Source organism: Coregonus lavaretus (assembly GCF_964263955.1).
Source record: "Coregonus lavaretus genome assembly, chromosome: 11".
In the NCBI taxonomy this organism is placed as follows: domain Eukaryota; kingdom Metazoa; phylum Chordata; class Actinopteri; order Salmoniformes; family Salmonidae; genus Coregonus; species Coregonus lavaretus.
This window is the reverse complement of record NC_139998.1, coordinates 11,038,227-11,055,663: the sequence shown is the minus strand read 5'-3', so window position 1 is coordinate 11,055,663 and position 17,437 is coordinate 11,038,227. Positions and strand designations below refer to the sequence as shown.

Genomic DNA, 17,437 nt, shown 5'->3' with positions numbered 1-17,437 from the left:
TGCAAATGTATTACAAAAGAAAACAGAAATACCTTTTTTTACATTAGAATTCAGACCCTTTGCTATTAGACTCGAAATTGAGCTCAGGTGCATCCTGTTTCCATTGAACATTCTTGAGATGTTTCTACAACTTGATTGAAGTCCACTTGTGGAAAATTCAATTGATTTGATATGATTTGGAAAGGCACACACCTGCCTAAATAAGGTCCCACAGTTGACAGTGCATGTCAGAGCAAAAACCAAGCCATGAGGTCAAAGGAAATGTCCGTAGAGTGCCGAGACAGGATTGTGTCAGGGCACAGATCTGGGGAAGGGTACCAAAAAATGTCTGCAGCATTGAAGGTCCCCAAGAACACAGTGGCCTCCATCATTCTTAAATGGAAGAAGTTTGGAACCACCAAGACTATACCTAGAGCTGGCCGCCCGGCCAAACTGAGCAATCAGGGGAGAAGGGCCTTGGTCAGGGAGGTGACCAAGAACCCGATGGTCACTCTTAAGGAGCTCCAGAGTTCCTCTGTGGAGGTGGGAGAACCTTCCAGAAGGACAACCATCTCTGCAGCACTCCACCAATCAGGCCTTTATGGTAGAGTGGCCAGACGGAAGCCACTCCTCAGTAAAAGACACGACAGCCCGCTTGGAGTTTTCCAAAAGGCCCCAAAAGACTCTCAGACTATGAGAAACAAGATTCTCTGGTCTGATGAAACCAAGATTGAACTCTTTTGGCCTGAATACCAAGCGTCACGTCTGGAGGAAACCTGGCATCATCCCTACGGTGAAGCATGGTGGTGGAAGGATCATGATGTGGGGATGTTTTTCAGCAGCAGGGACTGGGAGACTAGTCAGGATCGAGGGAAAGATTAATTGAGCAAAGTACAGAGATCCTTGATGAAAACCTGCTGCAGAGCGCTCAGGACCTCAGACTGGGGAGAAAGTTCATCTTCCAACAGGACAACGACACTAAGCACACAGCCAAGACAACGCAGGAGTGGCTTCGGGACAAGTCTCTGAATGTCCATGAGTGGCCCAGTCAGAGCCTGGACTTGAACCCGATCGATCATCTCTGGAGAGACGCTCTCCCCATACAACCTGACAGAACTTTACAAATCAAATCAAAATGTATTTGCCACATGCGCCGAATACAACAGGTGTAGACCTTACAGTGAAATGCTTACTCACAAGTCCTTAACCAACAATGCAGATAAGAAAAAAAGTGTTCAGTAAAAAATTAAATTAAAGAGCAGCAGTAAAATAAAATAACAGTCGGGAGGCTATATACAGGGGGTAACGGTACAGAGTCAATGTGTGGAGGCACCGGTTAGTGGAGGTAATATGTACATGTGGGTAGAGTTAAAGTGACTGTGCATAGATAATAAACAGAGTAGCAGCAGCGTAAAAGAGGGGGTGGAGTGGGGGGGGACAATGCAAATAGTCTGGGTAGCCATGATTAGCTGTTCAGGAGTCTTATGGCTTGGGGGTAGAAGCTGTTAAGAAGCCTTTTGGACCTAGACTTGATGCTCCGGTACCGCTTGCCGTGCGGTAGCAGAGAACAGTCTATGACTAGGGTGGCTGGAGTATTTGACCATTTTTAGGGCCTTCCTCTGACACCGCCTGGTATAGAGGTCCTGGATGGCAGGAACCTTGGCCCCAGTGATGAAAAAGCCATATCTTAGACTGGCCAATAAAAAGAAAAGATTAAGATGGGCAAAAGAACACTATACTTTTTCTTTGCAACTCTGCCTAGAAGGTCAGCATCCCGGAGACGCCTCTTCACTGTTGATGTTGAGACTGGTGTTTTGCGGGTACCATTTAATGAAGCTGCCAGTTGAGGAACTGTGAGGCATCTGTTTCTCAAACTAGACACTAATGTATTTATGTGTCCTCTTGCTCAGTTGTGCACCGGGGCCTCCCACTCCTCTTTCTATTCTGGATAGAGCCAGTTTACGCTGTTCTGTGAAGGGAGTAGTACACAGCTTTGTACTACATCTTCAGTTTCTTGGCAATTTCTCGCATGGAATAGCCTTCATTTCTCAGAACAAGAAAAGACTGACGAGTTTCAGAAGAAAGTTCTTTGTTTCTGGCCATTTTGAGCCTGTAATCGAACCCACAATTGCTGATGCTCCAGATACTCAACTAGTCTCAAGAAGGCCAGTTTTATTGCTTCTTTAATCAGCACAACAGTTTTCAGCTGTGCTAACATAATTGCAAAAGGGTTTTCTAATGATCAATTAGCCTTTTAAAATGATAAACTTGAATTAGCAAACACAACGTGCCATTGGAACACAGGACTGATGGATGCTGATAATGGGCCTCTGTACGCCTATGTAGATATTCCATTAAAAATCAGCCGTTTCCAGCTACAATAGCCATTTACAACATTAACAGTGTCTACACTGTATTTCTGATCAATTTTATTTTATTTTAAATGGACAAAAAAAAAGACTTTTCTTTAAAAAAAAAAAAAGAACATTTCTAAGTGACCCCAAACTTTTGAACGGTAGTGTATTTCTGCCAAGACGCGCTTTTTAATGGATAGTTGCTGGATCAATGACTGGAAGTATATGGGAACAGCTAGCATGTCATTGCATCTCACTTGCCACCACTTCTGAAAATAATCCTAGGGCAAACACTGAATATCATTATCACTTGGCTATCTTTATTCTTTAAGCAGAGTGACACCTTTGTACAGAGCGTAAATAAAGACCGAATGGCACGTCATTAAGTCTATATTGGCCATGGCCTTGCGACAGCTGTGAGTGTGAGATGACAGGAGACAGTGCAGCGATTCTTCAGCACGTGGAGAGCTTTGGTCTGACAGAGACGACACACACGGACAATTATTGTTCTGCAACTATCTGTGCGTCTGACTAACTGGCTGTTTGGTGTGAGAGAGCTTGAGCTGTCGTGTCCGCAGAATAAAACACTTGATTTTATGGCGCTAGGTTTGGATCACACCCAGGTGGGCGGGCACACACACTTAGGTCATTTCACAGGAACACTGAGAACAGGGATGCTGATAGTGGATCGTGGGACAGACAAGGAATATTCTGTTTTTGACACTGCCAACAAAGGGCTTAATCTTTTTGTTAAAATTTTGGGCACATTTTAGACACCCACTCTACTCGCTATAATCTTATAAAGAGCAATTCTACGACAACAGAGTGATGCTGAGACTGCTTTTTCACTTTAAAATGTATGGCAAACAAAAACAAATGATTGCAAAGTTAAACAAACCACACACCTCTATGCACAAGGCCTACTTTGAACAGTTTCCACAGAAAATATTACAAAAACACATTCACTTGAAGAACAGTGCAGATGCAAAGTTTGGTAACTTCGCAATCCTTGGTTTTTAACATACATTTTAAAGTGAAAAATCTCAGCATCACTGTTACCGTGGAATTGCCCTAAAACATTGTTAGGCCTAGACAATAATACAAAACACACACACTGTACGAACGAACGCACAAAGTAATGCGCACACATACACAACGAACACACAAAGACCTCCTGCAGTAGCCTAGTCTTTGCAAGGTCCTGGGCAGACAGTCACCAGCTGGGCTTTCTGTTCGCTCTGTGTTCTCTGTCCTCCAGTGATAATGTGCTGTGTTTGTTTCCCCACATCCACACTCCCAGGATCATCTATTATCCCAAAAGAGACACAGCTCCAGTGGAACTATCCCTAATCCCAGAATCACACCTCTTATCGGGACACTCCAGAACCCTAAACCATGAGAGGGAGGAGGAATAGGAGAGGGGGGTATAATCTGACCTTTAAATTAAATCAAATTGTATTTGTCACATGCGCCGAATACAACAGGTGTAGACCTTACAGTGAAATGCTTACTTACAAGCCCTTAACCAACAATGCAGTTAAGAAAGAACACCAAAACAAATGTAAAATAATACAAAAATAAAAGTAACGAATAATTAAAGAGCAGCAGTAAAAATAACAATAGCGAGGCTATATACAGGGGGTACTGGTACCGAGTCAATGTGTGGGGGCACCGGTTAGTCAAGGTAATTGGGGTAATATGTACATGTAGGAAGAGTTATTAAAGTGACTATGCATAGATAATATACAGAGAGTAGCAGCTGTGTAAAAGAGGGGTGGGGCAATGCAAATAGTCTGGGTAGCCATTTGATTAGATGTTCAGGAGTCTTACGGCTTGGGGGTAAAAGCTGTTTAGAAGCCTCATGGACCTAGACTTGGCGCTCCGGTACTGCTTGCCATGCGGTAGCAGAGAGAACAGTCTATGACTAGGGTGGCTGGACACCTAGTATAGAGGTCCTGGATGGCAGGAAGCTTGGCCCCAGTGATGTACTGGGCCGTACGCACTACCCTCTGTAGTGCCTTGCGGTCGGAGGCCGAGCAGTTGCCATACCAGGCAGTGATGCAACCAGTCAGGATGCTCTCGATGGTGCCAAATCTTTTCAGTCTCCTTAGGGGAAATAGGTTTTGTCGTGCCCTCTTCACGACTGTCTTGGTGTGCTTGGACCATGTTAATTTGTTGGTGATGTGGACACCAATGAACTTGAAGCTCTCAACCTGCTCCACTACAGCCCTGTCGATGAGAATGGGGGCGTGCTCGGTCGTCTTTTTCCTGTAGTCCACAATCATCTCCTTTGTCTTGATCACGTTGAGGGAGAGGTTGTTCACCTGGCACCACACGGCCAGGTCTCTGACCTCCTCCCTATAGGCTGTCTCGTTGTTGTCGGTGATCAGGCCTACCACGGTTGTGTCATCGGCAAACTTAATGATGGTGTTGGAGTCGTGCCTTGCCATGCAGTCATGAGTGAACAGGGAGTACAGGAGGGGACTGAGCACGCACCCCTGAGGGGACCCCGTGTTGAGGAGCAGCGTGGCGTATGTGTTGTTACCTACCCTTACCACCTGGGGGCAGCCCGTCAGGAAGTCCAGGATCCAGTTGCAGAGGGAGGTGTTTAGTCCCAGGGTCCTTAGCTTAGTGATGAGCTTTGAGGGCACTATGGTGTTGAACGCTGAGCTGTAGTCAATTAATAGCATTCTCACATAGGTGTTCCCTTTGTCCAGGTGTGAAAGGGCAGTGTGGAGCGCAATAGAGATTGCATCATCTGTGGATCTGTTGGGGCGATATGCAAATTGGAGTAGGTCTAGGGTTTCTGGGATAATGGTGTTGATGTGAGCCATGACCAGCCTTTCAAAGCACTTCATGGCTACAGATGTGAGTGCCACGGATCGGTAGTCATTTAGGCAGGTTACCTTAGTGTTCTTGGGTACAGGGACTATGGTGGTCTGTTTGAAACATGTTGGTATTACAGACAGACAGGGAGAGGTTGAAAATGTCAGTGAAGACACTTGCCAGTTTGTCAGCACATGCTCGGAGTACACGTCCTGGTAATCCGTCTGGCCCTGCAGCCTTGTGAATGTTGACCTGTTTAAAGGTCTTACTCGGCTACGGCTTACATCGGCTACGGAGAGCGTGATCACACAGTCATCTGGAACAGCTGATGCTCTCATGCATGTTTCAGTGTTACTTGCCTCGAAGCGAGCATAGAAGTAATTTAGCCCGTCTGGTAGGCTCGTGTCACTGGGCAGCTTGCGGCTGTGCTTCCTTTTGTAGTCTGTAATAGTTTGCAAGCCCTGCCACATCCGACGAGCGTCGGAGCCGGTGTAGTACGATTCAACCTTAGTCCTGTATTGACGCTTTGCCTGTTTGATGGTTCGTCGGAGGGCATAGCAGGATTTCTTATAAGCTTCCAGGTTAGAGTCCCGCTCCTTGAAAGCGAAAGCTTTAGCTCAGTGTGGATGTTGCCTGTAATCCATGGATTCTGGTTGGGGTATGTATGTACAGTCCCTGTGGGGACGACGTCATCGATGCACTTATTGATGAAGCCAGTCATAGCTATATTCAATTATTTTTTAAGTCACAAGTTTAATTAAAACCTGTTTAACCCATTATCATGGTTGGCGTCTTGACGGATTTGTCCAAGATTGTGTGGCATAAAGAGCATCCTGCACCATCGAGAGCATCCTGACCGGTTGCATCACCACCTGGTATGGCAACTGCTTGGCATCCGACCGTAACGTAAGGCGCTACAGAGGGTAGTCCGTACGGCCAAGTACATCACTGGGGCCAAGCTTCCTGCCATCCAGGACCTACTGTGAGGGAAAAAAGTATTTGATCCCCTGCTGATTTTGTACGTTTGCCCACTGACAAAGACATGATCAGTCTATAATTGTAATGGTAGGTTTATTTGAACAGTGAGAGACAGAATAACAACAACAAAATCCAGAAAAACGCATGTCAAGAATGTTATAAATTGATTTGCATTTTAATGAGGGAAATAAGTATTTGACTCCTCTGCAAAACATGACTTAGTACTTGGTGGCAAAACCCTTGTTGGCAATCACAGAGGTCAGACGTTTCTTGTAGTTGGCCACCAGGTTTGCACACATCTCAGGAGGGATTTTGTCCCACTCCTCTTTGCAGATCTTCTCCAAGTCATTAAGGTTTCGAGGCTGACGTTTGGCAACTCGAACCTTCAGCTCCCTCCACAGATTTTCTATGGGATTAAGGTCTGGAGACTGGCTAGGCCACTCCAGGACCTTAATGTGCTGCTTCTTGAGCCACTCCTTTGTTGCCTTGGCCGTGTGTTTTGGGTAATTGTCATGCTGGAATACCCATCCACGACCCATTTTCAATGCCCTGGCTGAGGGAAGGAGGTTCTCACCCAAGATTTGATGGTACATGGCGCCGTCCATCGTCCCTTTGATGCGGTGAAGTTGTCCTGTCCCCTTAGCAGAAAAACACCCCCAAAGCATAATGTTTCCACCTCCATGTTTGACGGTGGGGATGGTGTTCTTGGGGTCATCGGCAGCATTCCTCCTCCTCCAAACACGGCGAGTTGAGTTGATGCCAAAGACCTCGATTTTGGTCTCATCTGATCACAACACTTTAACCCAGTTCTCCTCTGAATCATTCAGATGTTCATTGGCAAACTTCAGACAGGCCTGTATATGTGCTTTCTTGAGCAGGGGAACCTTGCGGACGCTGCAGGATTTCAGTCCTTCACGGCGTAGTGTGTTACCAATTGTTTTCTTGGTGACTATGGTCCCAGCTGCCTTGAGATCATTGACAAGATCCTCCCGTGTAGTTCTGGGCTGATTCCTCACCGTTCTCATGATCATTGCAACTCCATGAGGTGAGATCTTGCATGGAGCCCCAGGCCGAGAGAGATTGACAGTTCCTTCCATTTGCGAATAATCGCACCAACTGTTGTCACCTTCTCACCAAGCTGCTTGGCGATGGTCTTGTAGCCCATTCCAGCCTTGTGTAGGTCTACAATCTTGTCCCTGACATCCTTGGAGAGCTCTTTGGTCTTGGCCATGGTGGAGAGTTTGGAATCTGATTGATTGATTGCTTCTGTGGACAGTTGTCTTTCATACAGGTAACAAGCTGAGATTAGGAGCACTCCCTTTAAGAGTGTGCTCCTAATCTCAGCTCGTTACCTGTATAAAAAGACACCTGGGAGCCAGAAATCTTTCTGATTGACAGGGTATCAAATACTTATTTCCCTAATTAAAATGCAAATCAATTTATAACATTTTTGACATGTGTTTTTCTGGATTTTGTTGTTGTTATTCTGTCTCTCACTGTTCAAATAAACCTACCATTAAAATGATAGACTGATCATTTCTTTGTCAGTGGGCAAACGTACAAAATCAGCAGGGAATCAAATTCATTTTTTCCCCTCACTGTATATACTAAGCTGTGTCAGAGGAAGGCCCAAAAAATTGTTAAAGACTCCAGTCACCCAAGTCATTGACGGTTCTCACTGCTACTGCACGGCAAGCGGTACCGGATCGCCAAGTCTAGGTCCAAAAGGCTCCTTAATAGCTTCTACCCCCAAGCCAAAAAACTGCTGAACAATTAATCAAAATTGCCACCCATTAATCAAATGGCCACCCGGACTATTTACATTGACACCCCCTTAAATTGTTTTTACACTGCTGCTACTCGCTGTTTATCATCTATGCATAGTCACTTTACCCCTACCTACATGTACAAATAACCTTGACTAACCTGTACCACCACACATTGACTCGGTACCGGTACCCCCTGTATATAGTCTTATTGTTATTGTGTTACTAAATAAACTAAAGTAAAAAATACAATAAAAAGTAAATATTTTCTTAACCATTTCCTGAACTGCATTGTTGGTTAAGTAAGCATTTCACAGTAAGGGCTACACCTGTGGTATTTGGCGCATGTGACAAATACAATTTGATAAAACATTACCTTTCTGTCCTTGCATTTATGGCAGGTTAAGGTGTCTTTAAATCATATACAGTGGGGAGAACAAGTATTTGATACACTGCCGATTTTGCAGGTTTTCCTACTTGCAAAGCATGTAGAGGTCTGTAATTTGTATCATAGGTACACTTCAACTGTGAGAGACGGAATCTAAAACAAAAATCTAGAAAATCACATTGTATGATTTTTAAGTAAATAATTTGCATTTTATTGCATGACATAAGTATTTGATACATCAGAAAAGCAGAACTTAATATTTGGTACAGAAACCTTTGTTTGCAATTACAGAGATCATACATTTCCTGTAGGTCTTGACCAGGTTTGCACACACTGCAGCAGGGATTTTGGCCCACTCCTCCACACAGACCTTCTCCAGATCCTTCAGGTTTCGGGGCTGTCGCTGGGCAATACGGACTCTCAGCTCCCTCCAAAGATTTTCTATTGGGTTCAGGTCTGGACACTGGCTAGGCAACTCCAGGACCTTGAGATGCTTCTTACGGAGCCACTCCTTAGTTGCCCTGGCTGTGTGTTTCGGGTCGTTGTCATGCTGGAAGACCCAGCCACGACCCATCTTCAATGCTCTTACTGAGGGAAGGAGGTTGTTGGCCAAGATCTCGCGATACATGGCCCCATCCATCCTCCCCTCAATACGGTGCAGTCGTCCTGTCCCCTTTGCAGAAAAGCATCCCCAAAGGATGATGTTTCCACCTCCATGCTTCACGGTTGGGATGGTGTTCTTGGGGTTGTACTCATCCTTCTTCTTCCTCCAAACACGGCGAGTGGAGTTTAGACCAAAAAGCTCTATTTTTGTCTCATCAGACCACATGACCTTCTCCCATTCCTCCTCTGGATCATCCAGATGGTCATTGGCAAACTTCAGATGGGCCTGGACATGCGCTGGCTTGAGCAGGGGGACCTTGCGTGCGATGCAGGATTTTAATCCATGACAGCGTAGTGTGTTACTAATGGTTTTCTTTGAGACTGTGGTCCCAGCTCTCTTCAGGTCATTGACCAGGTCCTGCCGTGTAGTTCTGGGCTGATCCCTCACCTTCCTCATGATCATTGATTCCCCACGAGGTGAGATCTTGCATGGAGCCCCAGACCGAGGGTGATTGACCGTCATCTTGAACTTCTTCCATTTTCTAATAATTGCGCCAACAGTTGTTGCCTTCTCACCAAGCTGCTTGCCTATTGTCCTGTAGCCCATCCCAGCCTAGTGCAGGTCTACAATTTCATCCCTGATGTCCTTACACAGCTCTCTGGTCTTGGCCATTGTGGAGAGGTTGGAGTCTGTTTGAATGAGTGTGTGGACAGGTGTCTTTTATACAGGTAACGAGTTCAAACAGGTGCAGTTAATACAGGTAATGAGTGGAGAACAGGAGGGCTTCTTAAAGAAAAACTAACAGGTCTGTGAGAGCTGGAATTCTTACTGGTTGGTAGGTGATCAAATACTTATGTCATGCAATAAAATGCAAATTATTTACTTTAAAATCATACAATGTAATTTTCTGGATTTTTGTTTTAGATTCCGTCTCTCACAGTTGAAGTGTACCTATGATCAAAATTACAGACCTACATGCTTTGTAAGTAGGAAAACCTGCATAATCGGCAGTGTATCAAATACTTGTTCTACACACTGTATTTAGCATTAATCAGTTAAATTAGACATTGAACTTGAAACCTGTAAGAATCCTGGATCTAGCTGTACGGCAGTTTGTTGTATAGCGACTTCAGAAATTCTGTGTAACTACGTAACATTACGACTCTCCTTATGTTACAGGGTGAAAACAGTTGTCATAGGCACATTCATATAAAAATAATTTATGCATTACAAAACCAAATGCTTCTAACCGAAAGTCACCTTACCTTGATACTTATAACCTAGACTGATACTGTCATTAACGTGGTTCTTCCATAATATGCGTCCTGTGTAGCTCAGTTGGTAGAGCATGGCGCTTGCAACGCCAGGGTTGTGGGTTCGTTCCCACGGGGGGCCAGTATGAAAATGTATGCACTCACTAATTTTAAGTCGCTCTGGATAAGAGCGTCTGCTAAACGACTAAAATGTAAATGTAAAATAATGATGCATAATACTTGTTGGATGCGCATTTGGTGGCCAGCTGATTAGTTACGGCATGATATTTTTACACATCATCATCATCTGATCCAGGAAGGAATTTTCTAAAATGACAGTCAAATGACGAACAGCTGTTGTGATTGTGCATGCGATGCAGCAGGCCAAATGTTGGAGAAAAAGTGTTTGCGAGGAATGTCCAGAATATTTTGGTGTCGCATTCATTACGCTGGTGAAGACAGTGGTGCCTGGATCCACATTGGAGCTAATATCCCTAGCGAATTGATATTGATCATCTGTTGTGGTCTGCTTGATTTAGAGCAGTGTCTCGTTAGATTTAACAAAGCATCAAGGTATGCTCCCTGTCTGACTCATGACCTATTTAGTGTTTAAATGCTGTTTAATATGACATGTAGCTAATTTGAACTGATGTGCACTTCTTACATTCACTTTTTCATGTTAATTCAAATACTTTATTAAAATCCATATGGTTTGATTTCAATACAAAAAAAACAAATGGTAGGTCCAGGTAGTCACAAAAATAGATGGGTTTTGGTTAAATTGTGGTTTTAAATGAATGGAGCGAATTTGGAGAAGCAGTTTTTTTTGGTGAGCGTGAAACGGTTTTTAGTGGAGAGGTTGGAAAGGACATGGAGCGCCAGAGCAGAAGCACCGCTCTATGAGCAATGAGCAGGATTTTCTAACTGCTCAACTCCGCTCACATGCTCTGGTAAACGAAACGCTTCAGTCTGGTTTTAGACCCCATCATAGCACTGAGACTGCACTCGTGAAGGTGGTAAATGACCTTTTAATGGCGTCAGACCAAGGCTCTGTATCTGTCCTCATGCTCCTAGACCTTAGTGCTGCTTTTGACACCAACGATCACCACATTCTTTTGGAGAGATTGGAAACCTTAATTGGTCTACACGGACAAGTTCTTGCTTGGTTTACATCTTATCTGTCGGAAAGATATCAGTTCGTCTCTGTGGATGGTTTGTCCTCTGACAAATCAATTGTACGTTTTGGTGTTCCTCAAGGTTCCGTTTTAGGACCACTCTTGTTTTCACTATATATTCTACCTCTTGGTGATGTCAGTGGTCTTCTGTAGCTCAGCTGGTAGAGCACGGCGCTTGTAACACCAGGGTAGTGGGTTCGATCCCCGGGACCACCCATACACAAAAAAAATGTATGCACGCATGACTGTAAGTCGCTTTGGATAAAAGCGTCTGCTAAATGGCATATTATTATTATTATTATTATATTATTCGGAAACACAATGTTAACTTTCATTGCTATGCGGACAACACACAGCTGTACATTTCTATGAAACATGGTGAAGCCCCAAAATTGCCTACCCTGGAAGCCTGTGTTTCAGACATAAGGAAGTGGATCTCCCGAGTGGCGCAGTGGTCTAAGGCACTGCATCGCAGTGCTAGCTGTGCCACTAGAGATCCTGGTTCGAATCCAGGCTCTGTCGTAGCCGGCCGCGACCGGGAGACCCATGGGGCGGCGCACATTTGGCCCAGCGTCGTCCAGGGTAGGGGAGGGAATGGACGGCAGGGATGTAGCTCAGTTGGTAGAGCATGGCGTTTGCAACGCCAGGGTTGTGGGTTCGATAAAATAATGTATGCGCTAACTGTAAGTCGCTCTGGATAAGAGCGTCTGCTAAATGACTAAAATGTAAATGGATGGTGGCATATTTTTTACTTTTAAACTCGGACAAAACAGAGATGCTAGTTCTAGGTCCCAAGAAACAAAGAGATCTTCTGTTGTACAGTCGTCAAAAAAACATACAAAAAAATTAAAACTGAAGGACCTCAGCGTTACTCTGGACCCTGATCTCTCTTTTGACAAACATATCAAGAATATTTAAAGGACAGCTTGTTTCCTTCTTCGTAACATTGCAAAAATCTGAAACTTTTTGTCCAAAACTGATGCAGAAAAGCTCATCCATGCTTTTGTCACTTCTAGATTAGACTACTGCAATGCTTTACTCTCTGGCTACCCGGATAAAGCACTAAATAAACTTCAGTTAGTGCTAAACACAGCTGCTAGAATCTTGACTAGAATCAAAAAATGTGATCATATTACTCCAGTGCTAGCCTCTCTACACTGGCTTCCTGTTAAGGCTAGGGCTGATTTCAAAGTTTTACTGCTAACCTACAAAGCATTACATGGGCTTGCTCCTACCCATCTCTCCAATTTGGTCCTGCCGTACATACCTACACGTACGCTACGGTCACAAGGCGCAGGCCTCCTTATTGTCCTTAGAATTTCTAAGCAAACAGCTGGAGGCAGGGGGCTTTCTCCTATAGAGCTCAATTTTTATGGAATGGTCTGCCTATCCATGTGAGAGTTGTAGACTTTGTCTCGACCTTTAAGTCTTTACTGAAGACTCATCTCTTCAATAGGTCCTATGATTGAGTGTAGTCTGGCCCAGGGGTGCGAAGGTGAACGGAAAGGCACTGGAGCGAGAAGTATGCTCCCTCTAATTCACTCTCTCTCCCTCCCCTCCCGTAGGACCTGAGTCCTAGGACCATGCCTCAGGACTACCTGGCCTGATGACTCCTTGCTGTCCCCAGTCCACCTGGTCGTGCTGCTGCTCCAGTTTCCACTCTTCTGCCTGTGGCTATGGAACCCTGACCTGTTCACCAGACGTGTGAACTTGTCCCAGACCTGCTGTTTTCAACTCTCTCTCTCTACCGCACCTGCCATTTCAACCTCTAAATGCCCAGCTATGAAAAGCCAAGTGACATTTACTCCTGATGTACTGACCTGTTGCAACCTCTACAACCACTGTGATTATTATTTGACCCTGCTGTTCATCTATGAACATCTTGGAGAAAAATCTGGCCTTAATGGCCATGTGCTGTTATAATCTCCACCCGGCACAGCCAGAAGGGGACTGGCCACCCCTCAGAGCCTGGTTCCTCTCTAAGTTTTTTCCTAGGTTTCTGCCTTTCTAGGGAGTTTTTCCTAGCCACTGTGCTTCTACATCTGCATTGCTTGCTGTTTGGGGTTTTAGGCTGGGTTTCTGTATAGCACTTTGTGACATCTGCTGATGTAAAAAGGGCTTTATAAATACATTTGATTGATTGATTGATCTGGTGGACTGAGACGAATCCAATGCAAAAAAAACTGATATCTCTAGCTTAAACTGAGGTTTTTTTAATGGGGATATTTGTATCATGCTAATTAGATTCCGGCAGGGGCGTGGACATCAACCTTAGTCGGTTTTAAGAGGTGAGAAATATATAAACTCACAGAAAGCTGTGACTCTTCTCTCTGTAACTAGAACAATAGTTAAAAACTGCATTTTTCCCCGCAATTGCATTTTGAGCAGTGGTCATATGCTTGTGCTTCTCAGAATGCATCTCTCCCTCCTCCATGCGCACAGTGGGAATAAGAGTGGCTCAGTCACACAGCAGCCGACAGTGAAACAGGAACAGACAGATACTTTCATAGCAGGAATCAACATAATGCATAGGTTATTACTGTTGGTTTTAGAACAATCTACAGGAACGTTGTGTAGCAAAATCACAGAAAATTACTGACGTACGCAAAATGCTTCAGTAAGAGGGAGGCAATGCCGGTGTCTGTAATTTTCGGTTCATAGTTGCAACTCTAACATTAAAGGGGCTAAGTGTGCTGTTAACAGCTTAGCTTCCTCTACTGTCCGACTGCCCCATACTGGGCTCATCCAGTGATCCTCTGTTTCGCAACACGTGACCACCCTCCTTGATAACGTTCAAACCGATTGAGCCATACAAGCTAGCTGTGGAGTGATTTTACGGCCCGTTATTAACGCCGTTACATAGGCCTCGACCTACCCTACAGAGATCATGATGAGACTTCAAAAGGTAGAAGCCCAATAAAAAAAAAGTGTTTTCTGTGTGGCTATTTGTCCAGCCATGGTAACTATGGTTTGTGAATTAGAGAATAACAACATTCCTCCAGTAAAAAGTATCAGATTACATAGACCACACGACTAACACCCAAACACTAGCTGTTCATAGTTTCAACGTAAGCCATGTTAAATGGCTGAGGCTTAAAACAGTCATTATAAGTCAGGGTGGAGCAGATAGTGATACAGGAGTGTGGGAGGGCAACACCAGACAGACAGCCTTGGGGCTGGGCTGCGGAATTTCTGAGGTTTGTAAATTGATTGCTATCCTGGCTCTGTGAGGCTGCACTTTAATTCCCCTATCAACCCATCTACAGCCAATGTGCTCTAGCCCATTCAATGAACTAGGCATGCATAGGCCTAGTACATTCAGTAGGCTACACCTGAAAGCCTTCTATGCCATTAGGCTAGGCCATATTCTTGCAATCTCTGGGCTCTGAAGGAGGAACCACTGCACTGTCTCTTAGGCTTTTCCATGGTACGCTCTGGCACGTCGGTCAAGTTCAACCCTCACTTGGGTACATCAACACAAACTGGCATTTCAAAAGACGACATGTATGCAACTATGTATCTGGCAGTGTTAAGCTACAGAGGTTAGGTTCTGTAAATTCTGCATCTCTCAAGTGGAGAGTAAACAGACTGTAAACAGACTGTAATGCCGTAACAGGGAAGTTGGCAGGCCTGCACCCAAAGGGTGGTTGAAGGAAAAACGTCTTGGCAGCTACGGATATGCCACTGTACTCCAAATTGTACCTTTATTGAGATTATTTAAATACTGCTAGTTTTCCCAGAAAACTGCCCTTTTCGTCCTCATGCTAGCTAGCAGTCGTCACCGCAGCCAAACTAGCAGTACTAGAGGTACGTTTCCCAACCTATATCTCGTGCCGGCTCCATGGTGTCTTAAATGTAACACAGGAGATCCACATAGCACATTGGGGAGATGAAACAAAGGAAGCCCATTTTCAATTAAGGAAGCAAAGTGGGCAGGGGGACCATTGGGCGATGTGAGCATGGGCGAGGGACGTGAACAGGGCAGGACCAAAGTTGGAATAAGGTGAACTTGATTCAAATACTCTGTAACATCGCATTGTGATTGACCAATCGAAGCTCACTATACTGTCGTTTCCAGCCCATACTGGATTGGCTGTTGATACCTAGCACTACCTAGACTGCTTACACCAACATGAGGGCGAAGCAAGCCTGGCTATCCGAATTTGTGTGTTAAAAGGATCTCTGCCACAACCATGATTGCGTTCAGAACCCAGTGCAGCTCAGTGTAAACAAGCGTGATGGTAGGTTAGATATCTTCTGGCGATCATCATACTAGCCAGTTGGACCTATATTTAAATCCGAGATTCAACACTACAGTCATATCTGTCACACACAAACGGCAGTAAATTGCACATTATCAGCATTCATTGTGCAAAGAGCGTTAACAGGGGGTGTAGGTTGCTATCTTAGCTAACGTTAGCTGCTCATTCGTGAGAAGTTCAAGACATGATCACAAAGCGATACAGAGACAAATTAAAATGAAAGCACAACGTTGATTACAAGGTTTTCGATTAGGAGGGTGAGAGGTTAACTTTTGTTTATTTGTTATATGCTGCACGGTTCCTATTTTAGAGTTAGCACCGTACAAGGAGTCTCCATTTGAGATTCGTAAAGGAGCGGAAGTTGGCCAGAGGCTGCCGAGCTAAAAATAATAGCTAGACTAACGTTGGCCGAGCGAGAATCGCGGTTTGTTTATCCAGCATTTATGCACAGTAGCTTAAATAAAAGCATACTCATATGAATAGACAGACGCACATACAACCCTAAAGATACCATATATCCTCCAACACAATCAACGGCAGATAAAAACGACATCTTACCTTCGCCTCATCCGATAACTGCTCCTCATGATCCGCCATCTTTTCTTCCGGCACCAAAAGCTTGTCGAAGCCGAATCTGACGTCTTCAAGTAGGAGGATTGCCACAATTTCGGCAACATCATACAGATCATTTTGATTGGTGTGCACATTTATATTAAATATATCACTTCACCAATCAGGGACTAATTATTACCCATAAGCACTTCAGTCCTACTTCATGTGTTGAACATACAGTCTATGGTTTTGAAAGCATATGTTTGGAAAAACGAAATAACATTGAAATAATATAGTGTGTTAAAAGTACCTAGTTAGAATGAATTGCCAGTTGTATCTTGTTTCTGATTTTTGGGGGGGTGAAATGGATTCACCCCATTTGACCACATTTGCAGTGATGTATCAATGCAACAGGGATCTGCATGTGGTATACTGTGTCCTTCAGGACCATGGATGCTCTATTTCTTTCCACTAGATGGTACTGTAATCCTTCACTGTGAACTGCTCTGATGAATTACCGTGGTGAGCCGTATAAACCCTGAATCGCCATCAGCCATGCTTGATTACCAGTGAAGTTGATGTGAGAAGTGCACACAGTGGAAAAAAGTGAAATCCCAGATAGACAAACTATTAGCCTACTCTGTGACAATACACACTAAAATGTCTTATTAAGGCTTTTGTCCAAATAGTGGTCCAGGCTTTATCAGCCTCCATCAACTGACGCCAATGATGTACACTAGGCAAAGGTGGGAACAGAGAGATTGGATTGCTTGAAATGAGAAAAAGTCATTATCAAGGGATTATTTGAAGCAGAGAAAAATATGGTACATTTGATTTACTGTATTAACTCTAAATATGACGTTGAGCTTTGTAGGCCTAGGGTCATCTAATCTTTCTCACTGGTGGGTTGTTTCCAGCAGATGATACTAGGCAAGTTATAGGCCAGGGATCTCTAGTTAATATAATACCTTTATGGTTGGGAAACTTTTTTCCGGTTTTGAACCAAGCATGAACTCAAAATGACCTCAGTGTGACCTTAGCTCATGCTTTCCAAGCTGGTAGGAACCTGACCGCAACCTGCAGCATCCCGATGTGCAGCACAGATGAGTTGTGCTAATTGACAAATACGTCTTAAAGAGTAACTTTCATGAAAACCAGATGTTTTAGGCTTAGTTAAGCCTGACTCCTACACGTCTTTGTGAAACATGTCAATTATGGTCTTCATTTTGACAGTTCGTTGCAAAAGTGATATATTTTGTTATTTTAGTAGTAAGTCTTCCTTTCGTCAAATCTGACCACG

At 44.2% G+C, this 17,437-nt stretch overlaps 1 protein-coding gene across 1 annotated transcript in view; it reads right to left on the bottom strand.

The window, feature by feature from the left end:
- The window catches only part of LOC311137788 (F-actin-capping protein subunit alpha-2-like), a 44,635-nt gene extending 28,405 nt beyond the window's left edge, over window positions 1–16,230 (bottom strand). The window contains exon 1 of the mRNA XM_084172374.1: window positions 16,144–16,230. Within this exon, the coding sequence (XP_084028500.1) occupies window positions 16,144–16,182 (39 nt within the window). The 5' untranslated portion in view covers window positions 16,183–16,230. The remainder of the gene's footprint in view (window positions 1–16,143) is intronic.
- Between the last annotated feature and the right edge of the window lie 1,207 nt (window positions 16,231–17,437).